This window comes from Pagrus pagrus (assembly GCF_965226575.1).
Source record: "Pagrus pagrus genome assembly, chromosome: 24".
Lineage (NCBI taxonomy): Eukaryota > Metazoa > Chordata > Actinopteri > Spariformes > Sparidae > Pagrus > Pagrus pagrus.
In genome coordinates this window covers 18,844,399-18,868,493 of record NC_140206.1, presented here as the reverse complement: position 1 = coordinate 18,868,493, position 24,095 = coordinate 18,844,399, and the positions used below count along the sequence as shown (strand labels likewise).

The window sequence follows — 24,095 nt, the reverse complement described above, 5'->3', positions numbered from 1 at the left end:
AACAGTACAAAACATATGTTACAAAAATATACTGAATTCAAATACAGATGCCAAGTCTATTTTCTCATAAGATAAAGTTGTTTTTTACTTCTGGAGAAATGCATGAGAAATAAACATACTCTCTACAAATCTCAGACATACTATCATAAACATCAGCTCAAAACAATGACTGTCAATTGAGTAAAATTAATCAGAAGTGTGGCAGACGTATACTGACTGTACTCACATAGGGTCATTGAGAACTGATTTGCTGTTGAGTTATTGATATTACTGCCGTATAGAGCACAGTTTGGCACACAGTCATTTCTGTATTGAATTTCATTCTAAGCTGTATGCACCTGTTCATCATTCCTATCCAGAGGGATCAGGTCCTGTCTTTTACCCATGGACCTGACACACACTGACTCCAATGAAAGCAAGCAAACATGAACCAGTGCTTCAGCAGCAATCATGGGAAATCATGTTGAAGTCAGTTATACACATTAATCATTCCTGATCTCTCAACATAGTATAGTAGTAAAATGTATCCACGGTTGCCACTTCTGATAAAATTCTCATCTAACACTTTACATGTTAAAGAAACTGTTGAAAATAATGAGATAAACCGTGACACATTTTGTTTGAATTGCACAATACAACATGACCTATGTGTACAAAAATAAAATAACGAAAAGAGACTTACAGAAACAGCCTCTCAGGAGTAGACCATGGCCCTGGTACATGGTCTTAACCCACTTGGCCATCATCAGTCATAAGCCCAGCTAACCTGGCAACTGCCAGAAACTCTAAAATAGCCAGGGACTATCATCACCTTATCTGAAGAAAAAAAGCATTTATTTGATGCTGTTTTTAAGAGACAGGCTGTCACTGGCAGCTTTTATTTTCAAGAATTTTTAAAGTAATAATTGTCATATTTGCGTCCCAATTGTTTAATTTGCTGTTGCATTAAACAAGCAACTTGGCCACATTGTCATGGCTACACAATGGGCACACCCAGCAGCTTAAGGTCCTTAATCCCATTCACAAAGACATGTATAGCTTGTCAAAATTCTTCAGTTGCCATTGAAAGCTTACCAAAAAAATGTAAAAAAATACAGGCATGATGCAAAACATCAATATTGTGTTTTTCCGGATTGGATCTCCTGCCATCTCATCACAAATGTTTTCACACTAACAAACACCCTCAAGGACTGGCATATGGCTTGCCTGCATGTACTGTTTCCTCATACTGTAGGTCAGTTACAGAGTCATATAGAAATCTGAAACAAACTCTGAGCTCTGAAATATGTACTTGTTAAAAGCTTGTATTGTTAACACTCACAGTTCACTGTCTGGTTTCAACCCTAAATCATCTGTGGTGAGCCCAACCACAGAAACCCCTTCATTCAAATAAAGAAGCTTTTCCTTGTGCATCAAGCTCAAGAGCTAACTCAAACTCTCTCTGGCATGCAGGTCAGCTTAATGGCAGAAGTGGAAATCCGTCGTTCCAAATTTCCCGTAGAGCTCCCAGAATGCACAGGACCATCGCTGTGATCAGCAAGACTCCAGCGATTAGTCCGATCCGAATCCAAGGGAGAGTGTCCCACTGAAGAGATGTCTCTTCCATGCCTTGAAAAAGGGGTGGGGAAGGAGGGAGGTAGATGGATGGACGGAGTCAGAGGTTAAAAGATTCATGGCAAATAAACTTGTTACAACTATATACTATATTTTTTTCACACTTGACATGAATCTGTTCATAAATGTAAACCTCTCAAAGCTCCAAGGAAAAATTAACAGAACCTTGTAGGTGTATGAAGAGTATTCCCAGCCCTGAAACGTTTTCCAATTTTCCTTCACGTCCTGCTTTGAAACATACAGCTGCTCACCTTCATCTGGGAATGACGTCACCATCCCCTTAGAGGCTTCCATTGGCTGGGACTCTGTCATTACTATAAAACAGTAAAAAAAAAAACATGAAATGACATGTGAGATTGAAAATCCAGCATTTAGAAAAACACTGCAAATACAGAAAACTGTCATGGTTTGATTTTGTAGTTACACTATATCCTCTTGTGTCTTGTTGTCACTTTCTACTTCCTGCTTACCTGTGTTCCTAGTGTTCTGTTTTTTCAGCCTTGTTAGCACTATCCTGTTCCCAGTGTCTGTCTACTTGCACCTCATCCCCTCATTAGTTTAGTTTGTATTGTGACGATCCCTCCACCCAGACACTAGGGGTCCCTGTTTCTTTTTGGTTGTGTTTTGCAGGTGCTGAATGGAGGGTCGTCAGCTGCATGAGCAACACCTGGGCCAGTGTGCTCTGCCTATAAAGACTGTCCTCATTCTGCGAGCGCTCTCTCTGGGGGACTGATCCCTGCTCACTGGCAGGCCTGATGGCAGCACGTTTTCTTGTTTCTTTTGATCTGCACATACACTGTCACACACCCATACATGCTTTCATTACTGATACTGATCCTTACACATTTTCTTTGGTTGATTTATACTTGTGGGACCAATAAATACTGCTTGCTAGTAGCCAACTCGTGTTTGTCTCCCTACTTTGGCACAGCCTTTGAGCCAGGTTGTGACAAATGGGGGCTCGTCCAATTGTTGATTGACCCGGTTGTGAAGCACAGTTGTTCTGCTGGTTGAAAATGGGCGGAGACTGTGATTTCTTGGTGTAATGCTGGCGTGATGTCGGGGGTCAGGTGTAGTAAGTTGTGCATCTTGTTTTTGTGAATGGGTGGCAACTAATCATTTGGGAGACGAGTGACGAGTGGTGAGTAGTCTGTTGTGCTGTTTTTGGTGAAATGTAAGCAATTGTAGCCTACTGGGTAACATGTTTTGTTTTGAGGGATGTGTTGTCGTTAAGCTAACAACTTTATTGGTGAGGTTGTGGCACTGAGTTCTGGTGGTTCTGTGCAAGCCATAGTTTTGCTGCTGTTCTGTCCCTGGTTAGGCTTAGGGGCGAATTCCCTTTGGGGTTCGTCTGGGGGGAGCTTTGATAGTGTGGTGACGAAAGTGGCTAAAGCAGTTGTCTTGGGAGCACGTCCGGGGCTGCAGGTGGAGTCGCCACATTATGGTTGCTTCACCGGGTTTGCGGGTTACAGTGCATAAATACCCACCACAAGTAGCGCCTGAAGACTAGGGGGGAGAGTTAAGTAGTTTCTGGTTAGGCAGTTAGAGGGACGGGGCTGTGGCTGTTTTTTTTGGGCTGTGTATGGGCCGGTTGAGCTCTGTTGTGTGTTATCAGTTTTTATGTGTTCGGACAGGTAAAGTTGATCCTTTTGATCCCTCAGTTATGACTACTCTGGAGGAGTTTTTGAGAGCTCCGTCGGAGGAGTTATTGGAGCGTTGTTCGCGGGAGCAATTAGTAAAAATCGCCGAACATTTTAGGATGGATGTTGGTGATAGGCGATTAAAGGAGAATGTGAAGAACATTCTAAAGGAGAATTTGTTGGAAGCGGGTGTTCTCCAGCCTAAATTGTATGCTGGTGGTTCTGGATTAGACACAGCTGATGTGTCTGTCCCTGAAGTTGGGGTGAGTACTGGGTTGACTTTTGAGCAGCGCAAAGAATTGCTATTGTTGCAAATGGAAATTAAAAAACTTGAACTTGAAGAGCGCAGATTAAGTTTGGTCAATGTTGGTAACGTAGGGCAGGTCTCTGTTTCTTCTGGGCCCTCACATGCTTTTGATGTTGCCAGTAACCTGCGTTTGGTTCCTCAATTTTGTGAGCGAGATCCAGACACATTTTTCTTACTTTTTGAGCGAGTGGCCGAGAGTAGAGATTGGTCTGATGTTGAGCGCACGTTACTGTTACAGTGCGTTTTGACAGGCAAGGCGCAGGAGGCCTATTCTGCGCTTAGTGCAGTTGAAAGCAAGGTTTATGTGTCCGTCAAAGCTGCTGTGTTAAAGGCTTATGAGTTGGTGCCTGAGGCATATCGCCAGAGATTTAGGTCTTGGGAGAAGTCAGGTAAGCAGACACATATGGAGTTTTCCAGGGAGTTAATCACTCAGTTTAATCGTTGGTGTACTTCACTGGGGGTTCATACTTATGAGGCTTTGTGTGACTTGATCATTCTGGAGCAATTTAAGAACTCTGTTCCCAGTCACATTGCTACTTATATAAATGAACGGAAAGTGAAGACGGCTATCGAGGCCGCTACTCTGGCTGATGAGTATGTGTTGACGCATCGTGGTGACCGCGAGTGCAGGACTCGGGATGATGCTCGGTACAGGGGGGATGGTAGCAACTTTCGCCCAGCAGGTAAACGGTGGGAGGGAGGAGCTAGCCCTAGCCTGGGTAGGTCAGAACGGGGTCAGATGCAGTTTGACCCGGCTGAATTATGTCACTACTGCAAGTGCAGGGGACATTGGAAAGCTGAATGCCCGGTTAAGTCCAGTGCTAAAAGTGGGTTTGGTAGTGCACATGTCAAGCCTGTCGCACTTGCTTCTTCGGTTGGAAAGATCAGTTCTCCCGGTGTCATTTCCCCATATGAAAAGATGGAGCCTGGAGCGGATTGCAGCCTGAAGCAATCGGATTTCTCAGCTTTTGTGTCGGACGGCCATGTGTCGCTGGTAGGGAGTGGTATCAAGGTACCGGTGAAAATTTTGAGAGATACTGGGGCCTTTGATTCATTCATTGTGAGTTCTGCACTGTCTTTTTCTCAGGGAACTGATACTGGGGATTACATTCTGATGCGGGGAATGGGTTTAACTGTGTTGCCTGTTCCATTGCATAAATTGGAGCTGGACTGTGGGTTGGTTCAGGGTGAGGTGGTTATGGGTGTGCGTCCTGCTCTACCAATCCGCGGCATTCATGTCATCCTAGGGAATGATCTGGCTGGTAGCCGTGTATGGGCTGACGTTCCACCAGCTCCGATAGTAACCTCTTCTCCCTTTGTTACGGTACCTGATGAGAGTGCGCGGTGTTTTCCTAGTGTTTTCACAGCTTGCGCAGTTACACGGGCTATGTGCCGTGGGGAGGCAGAACCTGAAGTTGAGCAGAGTAGCATAGAGGACAGGGGGGCTTTCTTTTTGTCTATACCTGACTCTCTCCTGTCTATTTCCCGCAGCGACCTGTCGGCAGAGCAACGGGCTGATCCTACGCTTAGTGGGCTGTTTGACAGGGTGCTTTCGAATGTTGATGGGCAGAGTGCTGCAAAAGGTTATCTGCTGCAAGACAAGTTGCTGGTCAGAAAATGGGTGCCACACGGGGAAACTTTTGTGGGTAATCCTGTTTTTCAGGTTGTTGTCCCGTCCAAATTCCGGGAAGAGGTTCTGAGAGCGTCGCACAACCAGTCAGGACATTTGGGGGTCCGTAAGACGTACGACTATATCCTCAGGTATTTTATTTGGCCACGTGTGAAGAGGGATGTGTCTCAGTATATTAAAACATGTCATACTTGTCAGATGACAGGAAAACCTAACCAGAACATTAAGCCGGCTCCTCTGTCTCCCATTCCAGCGATTGCGCAACCATTTGAGCATCTGATCATTGATTGTGTTGGTCCCTTGCCACGTTCAAAATCTGGAAGTAATTATTTGCTTACAGTGATGTGTCAAAGCACCAGATATCCGGCTGTTTATCCGTTGCGTACCATTACTGCTAAATCTGTGGTGAAAGCACTGACACAGTTTATTTCTATCTTTGGAATTCCAAAAGTGGTTCAAAGTGATCAGGGTTCCAACTTTTCCTCTCACTTGTTTGCCCAAGTTTTGAAGCAGCTCCGAGTAAAACATAATCAAGCTTCTGCATATCACGCTCAGAGCCAAGGCGCATTGGAAAGGTTTCATCAAACCTTGAAGTCTCTGTTGCGGGGATATTGTGTTGAGTTAAATCAGGATTGGGAGGAGGGGCTACCATGGTTGTTGCTAGCTGCCAGAGAAGTTGTGCAGGAGAGCACTGGGTTTAGCCTAAATGAGCTTGTGTTTGGGCATACAGTGCGTGGGCCATTAGCTCTGCTGCATGATCCGGTCGCACAACCCGAACCACCTCAGAATCTGATTGATTATGTTAATGGTTTCCGGCATCAATTGTACATGGCTGGGGAAAGGGCTAAAGAAAGTTTAGCCTCAGCGCAGACAAAAATGAAGCATCTTTACGACCGTAAAGCTGAAATTCACCAGTTCAGCCCAGGTGACCAGGTTCTGGCTTTGTTACCACTTGTCAGTTCTCCATTTCAGGCTAAATTTCACGGTCCGTTCAGTTTTGCGTCAGGTTTCTGAGCAGAACTATCTGTTATCAACACCAAAGCGTAGAAGAGACACTCAGCTTTGCCATGTTAACTTGTTAAAACCCTACTACACCCGAGCGTCGCAGTCTTGTGCAACGGGGGGGAGTGGGCAACAACAGAAAGGGAAACCAGTGTTAATGGCAGAAACTGTGGACAGGCATTCAGCTGTTAACTTGTCAGTATATGAAGATGATGGGGTGGTTTCACCTGACGAGAGCTTGTTGCGGGGCCGGTTAAAGAACTCAGAAACGCTGTGTAATTTGGAGTCATTGCTTGGACATTTGTCCAAGGAGCGGCGCGTCCAACTGTCAGCTCTGATTAACAGCTATCTGTGCTTGTTTGATGATGTTCCAACTTGTACACGCTTGATAGAGCATGACATTGATGTGGGTGATGCCCAGCCAATTTGCCAGCGTTTTTACAGGGTGTCCCAGCAGAAACGCCAGGTAATGGAGAAAGAAATCAAGTATATGCTTGACAATCATATTGCTGAACCTTCATCTTCCAGCTGGGCGTCTCCCTGTTTGCTTGTGGAAAAGGCTGACAAAAGTTTTAGGTTTTGTACGGATTATCGTAAGGTAAACGGGGTAACTAAACCTGACGCTTTTCCACTTCCACGCATAGAGGATTGCGTGGATCAGGTGGGCTCAGCTCAATTTGTCAGTAAGTTTGATTTACTCAAAGGTTATTGGCAGGTTCCACTATCTCAAAGAGCTAGAGAGATTTCCGCTTTTATAACTCCTTTTGGTCTCTTCTCCTACTCTGTGATGAGCTTTGGGTTGCGGAATGCACCAGCGACCTTTCAGCGTCTCATGAATATGGTTGTGTCTGGGCTGGATGGCTGTGCGGTGTATCTTGATGATGTCGTGATCTACAGCGATACTTGGGAAGATCATGTTGACTGCGTTAGGAGGCTGTTCAGCCGACTGCGTGATGCACACCTGACAGTCAATTTGGCTAAGTGTGAGTTCGCCAAGGCTACAGTTACCTACCTCGGGAAGGTAGTGGGGCAAGGGCAGGTGCGGCCAGTGCAAGCAAAGGTGACTGCAATTGAGCAATATCCAGTGCCCACCACCAAGAAGAAGCTCATGCGTTTTTTGGGCTTGGTGGGTTACTATCGCAGTTTTTGCAGGAACTTTTCAACTGTGGTAGCTCCTTTGACTGATTTGTTGAAAGCTAAAGCAAAATACATTTGGTCAGTTTCATGTCAACAGGCTTTTGAAAATGTTAAAACTGTCTTGTGTTCACCTCCTGTCCTTGTAGCACCCTGTATGGACCGTTTGTTCGAGCTGCAGGTGGATGCAAGTGATGTAGGTGCTGGTGCAGTGTTGCTTCAGTCTGACAGAAATGGTGTTGAACGTCCTGTGTGTTTTTTCTCTCGGAAATTTAACTCGTACCAGTTAAATTATTCTGTCATAGAGAAAGAGACTCTGGCCCTCGTGTGGGCGTTGCAACATCTTGAAGTTTATGTCGAGTCCAGCGCTCCTCTGGTGGTCTATACAGATCATAACCCGATAACTTTTCTTCATTCTTTGTGCTGTCCGAACCGCAGATTGATGCGATGGTTTTTGTTTTTGCAAGCATACTGTTTGGATATCCGCCACATTAAGGGCTCAGAAAATATTGTGGCTGATGCTCTGTCAAGAGCACCTTGTTCTTGAGCTATTTACTGTTTGTGACATTCCTGGTCTCCCCTTCCTTTTTCCACGGCTACTCTTAAGATTGCTTCGCCAGGCGCTCCAGGGGTACCGGGTTGCAGGGTGGAGATTGGCTGGCTGATACCGGGGAGGGTCATTGCAGAAGTCGTGAGTATGGGTTGCAGTATATAAAAGGGTTATGAGACCAAAAGAAGAAATTGAGTAAAAAGTAAATTGTATGTTTGAACAGAGCAATTTCTGAATGATAAAGTATAATCTTGAATCACTGGTGAAGATTGATTGGTCAATTGTAATATTGTCACGGTGTCTGTCTGGGCTTCCAGATGGGAACCCCAGTTTTTTTTCAAGAGGGGGGGTGTGACGATCCCTCCACCCAGACACTAGGGGTCCCTGTTTCTTTTTGGTTGTGTTTTGCAGGTGCTGAATGGAGGGTCGTCAGCTGCATGAGCAACACCTGGGCCAGTGTGCTCTGCCTATAAAGACTGTCCTCATTCTGCGAGCGCTCTCTCTGGGGGACTGATCCCTGCTCACTGGCAGGCCTGATGGCAGCACGTTTTCTTGTTTCTTTTGATCTGCACATACACTGTCACACACCCATACATGCTTTCATTACTGATACTGATCCTTACACATTTTCTTTGGTTGATTTATACTTGTGGGACCAATAAATACTGCTTGCTAGTAGCCAACTCGTGTTTGTCTCCCTACTTTGGCACAGCCTTTGAGCCAGGTTGTGACAGTATTTAAGCCTCACTCTTTATTGGTTCATCTGTTTTCATCCATGTGTCTCCTGTGTTCCTGTGCCTGTTCTCCTCATTTGTTCCCTATGTTCCAGATTGTTCCTCATGTTTTCTGGTTCGTCCCTAGTTTTTGTATCACTTTGCTATTTTCCTTTGTCCTAGATTTTGTTGCCTGCCCTTTTAGGGGGTGAGATAGAAAAGGAGGAAGTCGGGAAGACCAGCAGTGGATGAGCCCTGGTCTGTGGTGGCAGTGGCTGTGTGCGCGGTGGCGTGGTTGGCAGTGGTGCTGGAAATGGCTAACTGAATGTAGCTGGGGGATCGGCTGCTAGACCGGCTTTCGCCTGGATTACGCCGGGCAGACTCTGTGTGGGTGAAGTCGTGTTCGTGGTGTCTGGCTGGAGCCGCTGGAAGCTGAGTAGCGGACGATGCGCTGCCAGGGGACGTGGATGGTGGAGTGCGTGCCAGCCAGGCAGCCACCACGCCACCACGCCCGTATATAAATTATATACTATATTTGTTCACACTTGACATGAATCTGTTCATAAATGTAAACCTCTCAAAGCTTCAAGGAAAATTTAACAGAACCTTGTAGGTGTGTGAAGAGTATTCCAAGCCCTGAAAAGTTTTCCAATTTTCCTTCATGTCCTGCTTTGAAACATACAGCTGCTCACCTTCATCTGGGAATGACGTCACCATCTCCTCAAAGGCTTCCGTTGGCTGTGACTCTGTCATTTCTATTTAAGTAAAAATAAAAAGAAAAAAAAAAGAACATGAAATGACATGTGAGGTCACAGGTATGGTGGCCATGAAAGCTCAAAGCACTGAAACAGAACTTCAATGATTTGAAAATGCAGCATTTAGAAAAACACTGCAAATACAGAAAACTGTCATGGTTTTATTTTGTAGTTACACTATATCCTCTTCTGTCTTGTTGTCACTTTCTACTTCCTGCTTACCTGTGTTCCTAGTGTTCTGTTTTTTCAGCCTTGTTAGCACTATCCTGTTCCCAGTGTCTGTCTACCTGCACCTCATCCCCTCATTAGTTTAGTTTGTATTTAAGCCTCACTCTTTATTGGTTCATCTGTTTTCATCCATGTGTCTCCTGTGTTCCTGTGCCTGTTCTCCTCATTTGTTCCCTATGTTCCAGATTGTTCCTCATGTTTTCTGGTTTGTCCCTAGTTTTTGTATCACTTTGCTATTTTCCTTTGTCCTAGATTTTGTTGCCTGCCCTTTTAGGGGGTGAGATAGAAAAGGAGGAAGTTGGGAAGACCAGCAGTGGATGAGCCCTGGTCTGTGGTGGCAGTGGCTGTGTGCGCGGTGGCGTGGTTGGCAGTGGTGCTGGAAATGGCTAACTGAATGTAGCTGGGGGATCAGCTGCTAGACCGGCTTTCGCCTGGATTACGCCGGGCAGACTCTGTGTGGGTGAAGTCGTGTTCGTGGTGTCTGGCTGGAGCCGCTGGAAGCTGAATAGCGGACGATGCGCTGCCAGGGGACGTGGATGGTGGAGTGCGTGCCAGCCAGGCAGCCACCACTCCACCACGCCCGTATATAAATTATATACTATATTTGTTCACACTTGACATGAATCTGTTCATAAATGTAAACCTCTCAAAGCTTCAAGGAAAATTTAACAGAACCTTGTAGGTGTGTGAAGAGTATTCCAAGCCCTGAAAAGTTTTCCAATTTTCCTTCATGTCCTGCTTTGAAACATACAGCTGCTCACCTTCATCTGGGAATGACGTCACCATCTCCTCAAAGGCTTCCATTGGCTGTGACTCTGTCATTACTATTTAAGTAAAAAAAAAAAAAAAAAAAGAACATGAAATGACATGTGAGGTCACAGGTATGGTGGCCATGAAAGCTCAAAGCACTGAAACAGAACTTCAATGATTTGAAAATGCAGCATTTAGAAAAACACTGCAAATACAGAAAACTGTCATGGTTTTATTTTGTAGTTACACTATATCCTCTTCTGTCTTGTTGTCACTTTCTACTTCCTGCTTACCTGTGTTCCTAGTGTTCTGTTTTTTCAGCCTTGTTAGCACTATCCTGTTCCCAGTGTCTGTCTACCTGCACCTCATCCCCTCATTAGTTTAGTTTGTATTTAAGCCTCACTCTTTGTTGGTACATCTGTTTTCATCCATGTGTCTCCTGTGCTCCTGTGCCTGTTCTACCACAGGCGATGGTTGTAAGGTTTTCAATTCTTCTGTTTCATTCTGTTTTAGTGCAAACGAATGTCAGAACTTGAGACGAATGGGAGAGAAATGGTTAGGCTTGCATATATAGATTTTGCAGATGATTGAATCAGGGCAATAGGTGGTTGAGTTAAATGCAGCACAGGTTGACGAGACGCAGGTGGTTTGATTCAGATCAGTGAGAAAAAGTGGTGTGGTCCAGTTCCTGAACCTTAGTTATAATAACTCCATATAATCCATGTCAAATCAAACTTGATGCCTGCTCTGCCTAAACCCGTGGTGACTTGAGTTTCCTGGTGGCTTAAATTGTTGCTAAAGTAACCGCTAACAGTGACTAACTGTAACAGGCTCCTAGTGAACACGGCCGATGCAAACTCTGAGATCAACTGCAGCTAGTTTGTCAGTGAATAACACTCCGCCTTCCATTTCATGTGGAGTTTAAATGAAGAAAGAGATTAAACATTCCTGGATCTGTCCCTTTATCCAGATCCACACATGAGGTTAATGGTGTCTATTCTTGGTCGAGTCCCATCCTCCATCCAAGTTTCATGGGAATCCATTCAGTAGTTTTTGTGTAATCCTGCTGACAAAACCAACAAGCCAACCAACAGATGTCTGCCTGTAGGTTTTAAGCATTGAGCTCTCAAGGTTTATCTTTAAAGCTGCACTAATCAATATTTTCTTATTTTAACAAGGATCAGATTGGTCTGTGTCGCCAAAAGGAGTTGCTTGTAGTAATGAACCCACTGTACACTATTCGCCCAGCATAAAGCAGCAGACAGACACAGACAGAGACTGGCTGCTGAAGCCATAGTCACTAACCTCACCAGCTAGTCCAGCAGATAAAGAGACAGATATTTTAATTAGGAAGTGATGGTGACCAAAACAAAATTAAAAGAGAATAGTTGGACCTGCAGTCATCAAGTGGACACAAACATGTCTTCATAACATGTGTGTGTGTGTGTGTCTGTGTGTGAAAAGTTTTTTTTTTTTACAGTCCATTATTGAGGTCTCTATTTCATAATATACACTACTGATTGGGACGTTTTGGTCTGCTACTGTACTTGTAAACTGGCATATTTTACCTAGTTTTCTTTTATTCCCATTTCCTCCAAGTAAGACTCACCTTTTATTGGTTGTGTTGGATCTTCCAGGTGAACAGGTATAGGATCAAGTGGACATTCAGTAGTTGTCTCATCAGGATGGAAAACTATATGAAGAAGTGACCAAAATTCTTATTAACACCAACTGATTTATTCACTGACATATAACATGCACTGTGGTATAAAACAGAACAACGGGTGTGTCATCTTTTGGATTTGTAACAGTTAGGTTATGTTCAAACTAGTTCAATAGTGTCCGCACTATTATCTGTGAGTGATCAGATTAGATTTTTGTGTCCAGACAACATAGGCCTGGGCAATATTGCTGAAAAGTTGATTCACGATAGCGAAGTTTCATATCGGTCGATCTTGATAATTATTGATCATTTTTAATAGACCAGGCAAAAAAGGTTGAATTTAACCACTTTTTCAGGACATACAAGTTATGATTATGTTAACTATTTTTTTTTTTTTTGCTATGGCGGCACGCATGGATGCAGCGGCCCCTCTAGGGATCGGCGAGAGTGAAAGTTTTGGGTGTCCTACCTATCCCAGACGTTCTGTCATACTGGCAAGCTGACGTGTCCTTTTTATTCACAATTTCCTCTCTAGTAGTACTTGTTTTCTCACTCTGGTGTTAATGGGTTGTACTGTACTCGTGGTTGGTTTGTAAAAACAAACAGCCAGTGGTTGAGCTGATACCATGGACTGTGAGCCATAGCTGCCCCGGTAAAAACACAAACCACTTTGGCTGTCGTAACTGCAGTGTCTCTTGGCTCGCAGGTACTGTAGAGCAAACAGGCCGAGGGGAGAAGTAGCGGCAGGGCAGGCCAGTGGCAGCGGCTGCTCTAACTAATGAGCCCTGAGACACCGTGACAGTGAGAGCAGCTCCGGAGTATAGGTGACCAGAGCTACTGTATATTTTAAGGTGGAGGCGGATTCGTATGTGCTTCATTTTGGTTTGCATTTAATGGATGCATGTGAAACTAGCGAGCATTTTATCAAACTATTTTCTTATTGCCATCAATGACATGTCTACTGCCAATATATTGCTATTGCTTTATTAACCAGGCCACAGCTACCTAACTGCATGGGTTGCTGTGGTAAGGACATAGGCATCAGTCATTACGTACACTGGTGACACAGCTTTCCAACAGCATGAGAAATGGACATCCATCATCTCGCCCTACAAACAATTACGCTGTAGAGTTGCATTGAAGATATTAATTTCAGCCTGACCTTTCTCTGTTTTGTGTTACCTCTCTTCTAGTAGCAACAGGAGTCTGCACTTCTGTCACCCTGGATTTGACACTGTGTGTCGCAAATCCGATGTGAGCAGCCAGAGCATCCGGACTGAGGCGCTTATATAGAAATCCCATTTCAATCATTTCCTCCTCCTAATGTGGTTTGGATCTGGATATGCCAAATGGATTTGGGCTGGTAGTGTGGACATAGTGTTTAAGGTTATAGAAGCTCACATAAGATTTCCAACTGAAGAACCAGCTGATGTTATAACATTTTCTCATAAACAATTCTACTGATGAAAATATATTAAGAAGTATAACAATAAAGATTACCATTATCCGTGGGAATTGTATCCAGCACAGTCAATGTAATACTCTCTGGCATTCCAGGTCTCGGATCTTCAGAATATCTGAAAATATAATTGATAATGGTTATTACCTATTGCAAGGAGTAGCAGTAGACAGCCCATTTTATCACTGCATTTTGAGCAATGTTCTGTATGTGCTTACATAATAAGAAAATACCTCATTCTTTCTATAATGATAATGAAAATATAGTCCAGTTGAACATAATGACAACAGGACAGATGTAGAAAGGTCCCACATTTTAAATGATGTTTAAGAAATTACCTCTTTTTTCATCAAGAATTACAAGCTGCCCAGACTAAGAACAATAACTATAACAATAGCTATAATGATAATGATGTGAGCATCCACACTGATTAACGCTAACGTTCTGTAAACAGTGGTTCCTGCAGGCTCCAGCTGTGTCAGCAGCTTAGAAAAATGGATACTGATGACCTGTTACTGCTATATGTTACACAGAGAAACAAACAACAACCAGACAACACACACACACCTGTCTCACATCAGCCTTGTTAGCCCTTTGTTAGGTTAGCTTGTATTTAAGTTTGTGTTGTTCCCTCACTCTTTGTTGGTTAATCTGTTGTCGTCCTCATGTCAGTTCTGTAGTCATTCTATTATCGTCTCACATGTTTCCTGTGCTCCTGTGCCTGTTCCCCCATCCTGTGTTCCTGATTTGTTCCTCGTGGTTTTCTCATCTGTCTTCAGTTACTTTGGTCTTTACCTTTGCCTGCTGTTTGTTGCCAGTTTTGATCACCTGCCATTTCTTTGTTCGCACTTTTGGATTTTTGCATTTTGGACAGTAAATTCATGATAGCTCACTTTTTGTTTTTATACCTGTCTGCCTGTGTGTTTCTTGCGTTTGGGTCCTTTTGTGTAAGTGTGACGTTATCGTCTTTTGAAGACAGCTTTTATTGATACTCATGAGTCAATAAGAATAATCCTGGTGATGATCAAAAAAGAAATCAGTAAAGGTTTTTTACTTCTAAATGTGTAATTTGCAGCTTGGAATTCCGTCACAAAATACTTTAAAAATGTGTGAACGTTACGCCTGGTCAGTTGGCTTGTACTAAGTGTCACCAATAGGCTGTGATGGCAATTATGAATGCCTTGGTAATCATCAAGGCACAAAGGTCATGATGATTTCCTTCCCACCCCCCAAAACATGAAAATGTTTCTGCTATACTGCTGGGGTACCAATTTAAGTATGAAAGTGACATTCTATAAAGACATTTTATTTTATCATTATTATTAAAGTTCCAGAGATATAAATCATAATTACTATTGTCTAATGATGCAAAAACTAAAAAGAACTAATCAACCAAACATTTTGCAGTTGAAGACCCCAACTTAGTCCATGAGTTTAGCGTCAACACAAATAAACTTTTAATTCTGTAGAACTTACCTGGTTTTATACAAACAGTGGTATTCTCCATTGTCACTCATTAATGTTGGGCTCATATAAAGATTAAATTTTTCTTTAGCGTCAGTTAATAGATCAAGCCGAGATACATCCTCAAGATTAGACACTGTAGTAGCAGTGAACAAACCCTGTAAGTGAAAAGAGATGATCAGATGTTAACAGACAATATCTTTGATGACAGGATACAAACCAACAACAGTATACAGTACTATACTGACAGAGAACATTTAACATATGGACAGTGAAAATACAAAAATAACAGCGTCAATGTATCCTTGTGGAAAAGATATTTGTCCTTTCATGTGTGTAAAGTCATAAAAACTGCGAGAATCTGAGGTCTGCTATTCTGTATATACTCATACTGTGTGTATATTCTACAATTTTCTTAGTTTTTTTAGTTTAGTTTTATGACAGATTCAGACAGAGATAGATTGCAAGTGTACATACACAGTGGCATGCAATAAGGATCAGGATTTTGAAGTATCTATTTTCATGTAACTGGCTGAAGCTGTTTTCGCATATGAACTCCTGACAATGTCTGTAGAATCATATACAAGTAATCTTTTTTTATCAGACAAAAGATACAATATACTAAAATTGTGATCGCATCTACAGAATGCTGCAGTGTAGAGTACCTTGGTTAGTGTTGTGATTATAGGGCTGCCGTCCTTGGTCCACCAGACTTGCAGTTCATTGTGGGACTGGCTTCTGGAAATTTCAATGTAGCATGGTAGAATCACCTTGTCACCCACAGGCACCACGAGGGAGCGCTCAACTTGGGGTGCTTGGGAGAGAAGCCAAGAAAGAGAAGAAGAAAGAAAGAAGAAAAAGAGATTAAGTCAGTCTTATCAATTTTCTGATGGACCTAAAATAAAATGTAATAAATCTGTACCAGTGTCCTGAGACCCTGGTTGTCAAAGTCACTTTGTCAACCTGTCAACTATTGAACCTTCAGAGGAATTAATTCATTTGATCCTTGGGAATTAATGCATTGCTTTGGAAAAAAAATCCTTCCACTGTGGAAGGGCATGTTGATACATGCTGCCTGGAACACTTGGTGTCAAACTGGTGCAAAAAAAACAGTTCCTTGTATGATAAAATTCCTCCCATATCATTGACATGTAATAGTTTGTTTCTACTTACTGCTCTTTTGTCATTACCCCACACCACTGACTTAAATAATATTAGCTGTGTATGATAAAATCATCCTACTAAGTGAGACTCAGAAGGTGGAGTCACCTCTCAGCTTTAGCATAAAGGCCTCAGTATGCTTTAAACATCTTTACTTCAAACTCTATGTCCAGGCCATATTGGGAGGGATACATGTCAGATGTGTTTGCCAGCTCTGTATTATAATTCTTCACTTGTTCCGCCACTGTTTGTGTGAACAATTGAGTGCATCATGATTGCCTTTGAAAAGCGAGTCTGAAAGTGTGTGCTTCTAATCTTCATTGGAACAATTTGGCGCCATCGCAGAAGAACTAGTTTATTTGAGGTATAATGAACCTTTAAGTTAGGGCATGGATGAAAAGAACTGTAGATTCCATGAGGGGGCACAACTTCAAACTGACTACATCTAAAGTCTGCAGTTCCTCCAAAATGTCATGGTGGCCTCATATGTGGAGAACATTGAAGTCATCACAGTAACAAATTTCCACATATAAAATAAAACCACTAAACATAATATTGCAGCCAGAAACAATATTTGAAAAATGTTCTATTTTAAAGTGACTCGAGGAACTTTTAAGTGTTTATGAAACAGTCTTATAATTCATCTGATGATTATAAATGACCTGTAACAGCAAACAAGACCATCAGCGAACAGACTGCTATTTTTATGTAGTTATTAATAATGCCTGTGCTCAAGTCTGATCACATATATCACATATAAAATCACAATCTCATCGCGATCCATCCTGCGGTCTCTCTGTCACTCACTTCCAAAACAAATGCACGTGCCACTGGCATGCGCTAGCGAAGATCTTTACGAAAGCAGGCGCTGGTGTCGTATGACTTTTTTTTTTTTTCTAGGGGCCGCTAGAATCAACAAAAACTGAAAGTTCCTCGTAGTCACTTGAAAAATGATTAAACATGTTTTGCAAAAACATCCACATCCAGGCTTACTTTCACAGTGCACTGGAAAGATTAAGCACTGTACTCCAGTTATACACAATAAAAGAATCAGACTTAAAATATAGCTAAACTCATGATTAAAGGGTCCATCTGTCGTATAATGTCTGCGACAGCCATAGGTTTACTGTCTTTGCCTAGGACAGAAGACTTCTCGTGGCTGTTCTGATTTTGTTCAAAACGCTTACTCTGCTGCCACAGCGGAGGCTGGATTGGAGGAAACCGACAGCATGAGCTCCTTTCTTTACCAGGGGCACGCCTGAACCCCCTCTGTCACAGATGCGCTTTAAGGCCTCCAATCAGTAGCCCTTCAACGTGCTGACAGCACCCGGATTGTTGTCTGCGTGTGGTTACTGACAGTATGCCGCGTACAGAGTTTTCCGTCATTTTTTATAAAAAATTCAGTCAATGTTGGAAAACATTCTGTTAACGTGACCTCTGGAACCCACCCATACTCTTAGGGAGCAGTTTTAACACTATTTTATTCTAATATAGCGAAAGTCTTTTTGTAACTACTAAGCAGAGTCTAACAGTTACGTGTGTATTTAGTCTTACAAATGACATCACCTGAGAACCACCTTTCTCTGCCTCCCACTCACCCATCACTGTAAGCCATACTGTTGATAGGGTTTTTCTTCCTTCCAAAATGCACTCATACATGTCCGTGTCACTGAGCATCGTGCTCTGGAAGACCACGGACCAGTCTCCTTCCCTGACCTTCTCTTCTGAGGGCAACTGGATTCGGCCCTGGAAGGAATCATGACCCTGTAAATCATACTGATTGCACTTCAGCCTCTTATTGGTAATGTCTGATGTAATAAACAGTATGTTGTATTATTTGTTTGTTTGTAGTGTGCTTGGTTAAATGTAGCTACAGTATGTGGAACAGTGTACGTCTTGGGATGCAAGACAAATTTCAGAAGAAAATTCTGACAGTAAAGTGAAATCAAATCAAAATCAGGTCTCAATTTTTCAATCTTGTTCGGGAAGGGTAAGGGTTAGGGTAGGAGCCTGTTAAACTTGTAGCTCAAACATGATTTAAAATGTAAAGAATCCACACTCACTACAGCAAAGCAGACTTGATTAAACTACTGTAGATTTTAGACTGTCAATTAAAGACAAGAAGCACTAACCATAAATTTGTCCCCCTCTCTTAGTTCTCCTCCTCGTAAAATTGCCACATCCTCCCCCATGGCCTCCCACTGGACAGTCCCTTTCCCCTCAAGGTAGGCTGAGCCATTACAGGGCAAGATGGCTGGTTCGCCAAACTCCACCTGAAGGTTCCATATCTCCACCACATGAATGGCTGGAGGAGGAGAAGTGGAATGTAAATATGTGTAAGCAGCACAAGACAAAAATAATGCAGAGAAATGAGTGGAGTTAAAGGAGCAGGGGGTGGGAAAGTGAGGATGCTAGTGCTGCACCATTTAATGAAATCTGGATACTTTTTCAATATTTTTTGTTAGAAGCAATTCAGTATTACAATTTCCCAACATTTGGTACTTGTAGGTCAGATGTGCCTCTGATGATTGAGAGGATAAAATGATTGATTTGTCTGATTATCCACTGGGTGGAGGTAATAGTGAGGTAGCCACGTCAGGGGCCAGGGGACACCCTTCCACACTGATACAGCATGAACTTCAGCTTCATTACTTCTGAGAGAGAAGTAATGTCTCTGTCTCAACATGTCAAAACAATCATAGGAGATATGTAAGGTATCAGTAGGACAGCGTATCAATGTCAGGCCTATCCTGTATTATAAACAGAATGACAAGCATATTAGAAAATGTGAGTTCCAAAACAAGGGTTCAGTTATTTGGATGACTCAATTTAGCACTTTTTAAAATAGATAAACTTCCAACCTCATGCCTGTGGTCTCAGCAGGCACCTGAGCACTGTTGATGGACATATGTCACAGTCATTTGACTAACATATACTAGAAGCGTGGAGCTACACTATCGCTTCACTTTAATACTTTAGTAAAGTAGTAAAAGCTCATAACCCCATGTAGCCAGTTAGCCAGCTAGGTAGGTAGCATGTGCCGCCCATGTAGGCTAAGATAAAATCCTTGGTGCAGCATTGTTAAATTTAAATAATAAAAGTTGGTGCAGCAGCTACATACTTGATTCAGAAATATTCTTGTATTGTACCAGCCAACAGGTGCTAACTGGCTAAATCTAGTAGCATTTGTTGAGCTGGCTTGCTTAAGAGGCATGGGCTATGTGACTATATATATATAGATCACTTTGCATTCTCTGCTATGGAGCCCCACAGATGTGAAGGATACAGTTGACTAGACTAGTAGCCTACTAGAGTACTTGGTATTACATGAGTGTCATGGAGATGTGTGAGAAAAAATGTGTAAGCCCATTTGACTCTATTTTACTTGAAGCAATGTCACAAAAGTTATGATTCTGTTCAGGAATGTTCATCTGAAGTGCAAACTTTACTATCTAGTTTCATCAAATCACTAACTAAAATGTCTCCTGGGCAGAACTTATATGAAACATATGTCACCATTGCAGAGCCCTCCGAACTGAAGACACAGCACCATCACCAAAATACACAGAGGAAGCATAATGTCCTTTCCTCTTCTTCAGTGCTGAAACAGAAAAGCCTCATTAGAATGATTACAATTCGTTACAATAAAAATAAACATTAGGCTAATCACCAACCAATGGGTTTCCTAGTAAAGGTTATTAACAGGTCCATTTTGATCTATTTCCAAAAGTTAACCAAGGCCAGGAGTGCGGCAAAAGTTATACAAGTTCCGACGTTGATCCTTTGGAGGTCCCGGATTGTTGAGAAATCAACATTTGAGAGTTTTGAAGTTCGGCATCTTTCATGCACCATAAAAGGCATACACATGTAAATACAAGCAGATCTTACCGAAGAGTGTCCCGAGATGAAAGAATCTCCTGAGGCGGGAGATTTCAGCGGTGATGTGCCGCAGCTCTGACTGTTTGAAATGACCGCAGGTGTCTCCGCTCCTCTCAGCTTCAACACGGGCTTTATCTCAACGGCTCCAAGTGGCGCCTTCAAGTGCTGTGGGAAATATCACAATTATGAGGCACATCGTTCAAAAACACTTTAGTAGATATCAGCCTAATTGACTACCAGAAACAGACTCACACAGACAAATCACGACCACCTATTTTACTCTCTGCCCCAAATTTATGTTCTTAACCCTTTCACCTGAACGTAGATTCACAATGTTGCACATAGGCCTACTCTACAACACAATTAGTTTTGTGGTTTTAAACAAACCTGTGACATAGGCTACTCTATATTCATATAGGCCCTCAACAGCTTGTTTGCTTTTTGCCACAGGTTACATTTAAGATACAGCTTTCACAGCCAAACTCAGAGTAGGCCTATGTAAGATCGCATAAGACCTCCACATTGTGCTTAATTGGCAACCTGCACCAAGAGGCACGTGGCAGAATTGTCACTTGAAATGTGAAGCTTTTGGGATTTTCATCTAAATGTGATTATTTTTGGGCTCAATTAACAAGAAAATTAATTAAAATAATATTAAAGGTCACATAAGCAAACGAAAATGGCAAAGCTTTTTTAAGGCCACCCATGTCATATTTACATTTGACATCAGACAGTGTAGATACAGTAGAGGAGGGAGATGTGTAAAGTAGATCAGTTTCTGAAATGTTAGATGGTAAGAGGCTTGTGAATCTACCGGGACATTTAGTGATGATGCATTCAGGCTCATTAGGAAAAACGGATATACAAAGTTTACCCAAAAAGTGGTTAAAGGGGTAGGCTAATTATAGTTATTGGTGGTATTTTTTGTTGTTTGTTTTTATGGGTGTTAATGTCTGAACTTTTACTATTATATATATTTTTTTCCTGTCTGGCTAGTATTTATTTGCACAGTTAAACTGTTTTATCTTTGGAACATTTTTATGTATCTTCAGTAAATCATAACTCTTATTTGTCATGTATTTGTCTTACATCTAGGGTCGTTAAATGAGTCACTGTCAGAGAACAGTGACAGGAATTCCCAGATTGGAGGTCACAGCATCCTGCCTGGCACATGTGGTGTGCACCCTTGATGAATTGACACACCGGAGGATGTCTCACCATCACTCCATCCATTGCCTCAAAGAAACATAGAATGGTTATAGCATACAACATAATAGTGCTAGACGCTCTTCCTGAGTCCTACTGCAACACCATTTGTCGGGTAGATTTCAAATCTTATTGTAGCTAGTGCATGGAAGGAGTCTGGTGTTTTCTTTAGCTCCTCGGAGAGGGTCTGTGAGGTGCCTCATCATATAGAGAGCTGAAATCACGCCCCTTCCGGTGGACCCCATGGGATTATTATATGGGATATTTCAGAAAAAAGTAGTGAATGGAGAGAGACAAAACATTTTTCAATCCAGCTTGAATTGTGCCATGAATCACACATAAGATGTTTATAAATTTGAAAGATAGTTTTCCAAGTCAAGTCGCAGTTTGTTGTAAATAAAGTAAAATACCATTTCATTTGTGTAGGCTATAGCCTATCATTTGCTTGTGAATAGTTTTTAGCGAATATTCTGTAATGCTTCATGCAACATTAATAGGGGGTTTTGGGTTAAATTTGGCTATCATTAATAATAATGTTTATCAGGGATAATTATTAATTAAGATAACCACTTGTTTCTTTGATGAGAGAACAAAGAAACAATGGTGGTGCTCACACCATTAGCTCATTGATGTCACACGTAGGCAGTGTGCGAAATACGGGGGTCCGGGGGGGCTCGACCCCCCTGATTAACCCATGAGACCCCCGAAAGCCTCCAAAGCAACATTTGAAGGGGGTCTAAAATTTTCTCAAAAAAATAAAATATTTTATTGTCACTAATGGTCACTAAAATGTTTTTAAGCTCACCATGTCCAGTATTCAGAATCCAAAACATTTATTCACAAATATATTGTAGGCCTATTTGTTGCCAAGCGGAGCCAGCCGGTCCTGCGCATGTATGCAAATTAGCCATGTGCGCCAAACAGAAGAAAGACGTGACGTTATACTGAAAATGGCTAGCAAGCGAAAGCTAAACCAGAGTGTATCACTCACACACTTTGGGTTCACGTCCAAAAAGGCGGCACTCAGAGATGAAGAGGCACCGGAAGACGATGCCGGTGCAGCTAGCACAGTGGCCCACTCTCTACCAGAACAGAGGACCCACTCTCACCCAGTGACTCCCCAGAAGAACAACGTGAAGTTGAGGCCGAGTGGTCCGAGGGCGCAGCAGGTGCTGAGGTAACGTTAGCTGCTACTGTTGCTAGCACAGGTGACCTGCCGGCTGGTTGGACAACGAAGCAGGTGGGCGAATGGAAAGACCGCAAGTTATGTGGCCTTTTGGTTGGTTGTCAAGGACGGACTGGCCATGGGCAATGTGGGCAAATGCCACTGCGGCCGCCTGGTGATGCGGCCGCGAGGCGCATTATAATAAAAACTAAAGCGGAGCTGAAGGCGGCCACAAAAAAGAGGGAAAAAAGCAAACAAACTAACAAAACGGCCTGTTAACTCTGACAAATAATAGGCATACTAAACTAAATAAAAATAATGACGTTTTTTATTTTTCCTGTAAAGGACAACTCGGCGAACCGAGCCGGCGGCGCGGAGCGAGGGTGTGTCGGTCTGATGGTGTTGGTGTCTGATAACTGTACAGATCCTTCACTCAACAAAATAAAGATAAATGTCCCACAAAGCAACGTTACATTACCATACAACAGTAACGTAGTAACTGGTCGTGTCTTTGGCAACTTATATGAGGAAAATAATACCGCAGTTATTCGTGGAGAAATGTCTGTCAGCCTGTCGGTCCGGCCGACTCTTCATCACATCTCTGCCCGAAAAACGGCGTCTGTCCCCGGCAGAAAACTTTAACTCACCAAGTGTCCGCATCACTACAGACAAAGGTGCTAACATTGTTGTAGCAAATTATGAATCTTGGCTGGCCACAAGCTCCATCTTTATTTACTTTGGATATTTAAAATGTCTTCTTCACGTTCCAATGTTAAATATTCTTTAGAAATTAAGGTTTATTGATCTTTGAAAGGGTGTAGGCCTACTTGCATTATTATGCCATTATCATTATATTAGTTGAAAAATGGTCTCAAAGCGACAATATTATCGTTTATCGCAATAATTTCTAGGACAATTTATCGTCCAGCAAAATTTGTTATCGTGACAGGCCTAGTTGCTACTTCCTCCTCCAGCAGCTGAAGTTTTTGTCACATGCGTACCACAAAATACAGTTGGCCTACAAATTTTTGTTGACCTTGTCCTGCACACAAGTGGCATGTGAAAGAAGCTTCTCGACACAGTTCATTAAGAGCCGTCTCAGGAGCAGAATGCAAGAGGAAAATTTGGAAGCCTTCATGTTGATGGCAACAGAGAAGGAGATCCTCATTAGACTGGACTCGGATGATGTGATTGATAGAGTGGCAGAGAAAAGCAAATTATTGCGCAACCTGCTAATGTAACTACATAAAGGTAAAACATTTATTTTTCATGTTCTGGTTAAGCTATACTATTATGTTCTGTGGCAGTGTAATGTTTATGTTTCTGTTGGTTGCAGATGACCTGAGAAGACAAACGTGGCCTCTCTCTGTCAAAATTGCCAGGGCCTCTTTTTGGTGCCAGTCCGCCACTGGTTTGTGGTCTTAGAGAGAGCACCCGCCGTGGTGCTGTCTGGCTTGTTGTAGGCTGTCTGTCAGCAGCCGCCATGGTGCTTTTTTCAATTTGAGAGATGGCCTGTTTGCACGGTTAGGCGAATGTGCTTTGTGTATGTGTTCAATGATGTATCTGTCTGATCGTATTTGTTGTAGATGGATGGTTAATTAGTGTCACAGGATCAGTCATACTGCAGGCTCTCTTTGCAAGTGCACTGATTGGTGCCAGTCTCTGACAGGCTATACCTGGCATTTATGCTGATAATCTGTTGATTGCTCAGGTAAGTGCGCCAGATTGGTACCAATTATTGTCGTGTCTGCATTGCACAACTTTGCCTCTCCTTG

General features: G+C 42.6%; 1 protein-coding gene across 3 annotated transcripts; it reads right to left on the bottom strand.

Annotated features, from left to right (window-relative positions):
- Positions 1–437: 437 nt before the first annotated feature.
- LOC311253426 (uncharacterized protein) lies at positions 438–22,343 on the bottom strand. Of its 3 annotated transcripts, none has more exons than XM_084347382.1 (13): positions 22,265–22,343; positions 19,959–20,114; positions 19,587–19,671; positions 18,203–18,375; positions 17,669–17,816; positions 15,575–15,723; positions 14,922–15,067; positions 13,487–13,563; positions 11,933–12,016; positions 10,335–10,397; positions 9,283–9,345; positions 1,866–1,928; positions 438–1,608 (listed from the first exon to the last, which is right to left on the bottom strand). In XM_084347382.1, exons 3-13 carry the CDS (start codon positions 19,645–19,647, stop codon positions 1,454–1,456), a joined length of 1,182 nt encoding a protein of 393 aa, XP_084203508.1. In that variant the 5' UTR covers positions 19,648–19,671; positions 19,959–20,114; positions 22,265–22,343; the 3' UTR covers positions 438–1,453. The 3 variants fall into 3 exon arrangements, with proteins under 3 accessions (XP_084203508.1, XP_084203509.1, XP_084203510.1); XM_084347383.1 differs by lacking the exon at positions 22,265–22,343 and adding an exon at positions 22,147–22,194; XM_084347384.1 differs by lacking the exon at positions 10,335–10,397.
- Positions 22,344–24,095: the final 1,752 nt, after the last annotated feature.

Excerpts from the sequence above, each read along its gene's own strand:
- LOC311253426 (XM_084347382.1), bottom strand. The coding sequence starts at position 19,647 with ATGCTTCCTCTGTGTATTTTGGTGATGGTGCTGTGTCTTCAGTTCGGA. Across the intron at positions 15,068-15,574 it reads TAATCACAACACTAACCAAG|GGTTTGTTCACTGCTACTAC; the intron begins GTACTCTACACT and ends TTTCACTTACAG. Across the intron at positions 9,346-10,334 it reads GACGTCATTCCCAGATGAAG|AAATGACAGAGTCACAGCCA; the intron begins GTGAGCAGCTGT and ends TTACTTAAATAG.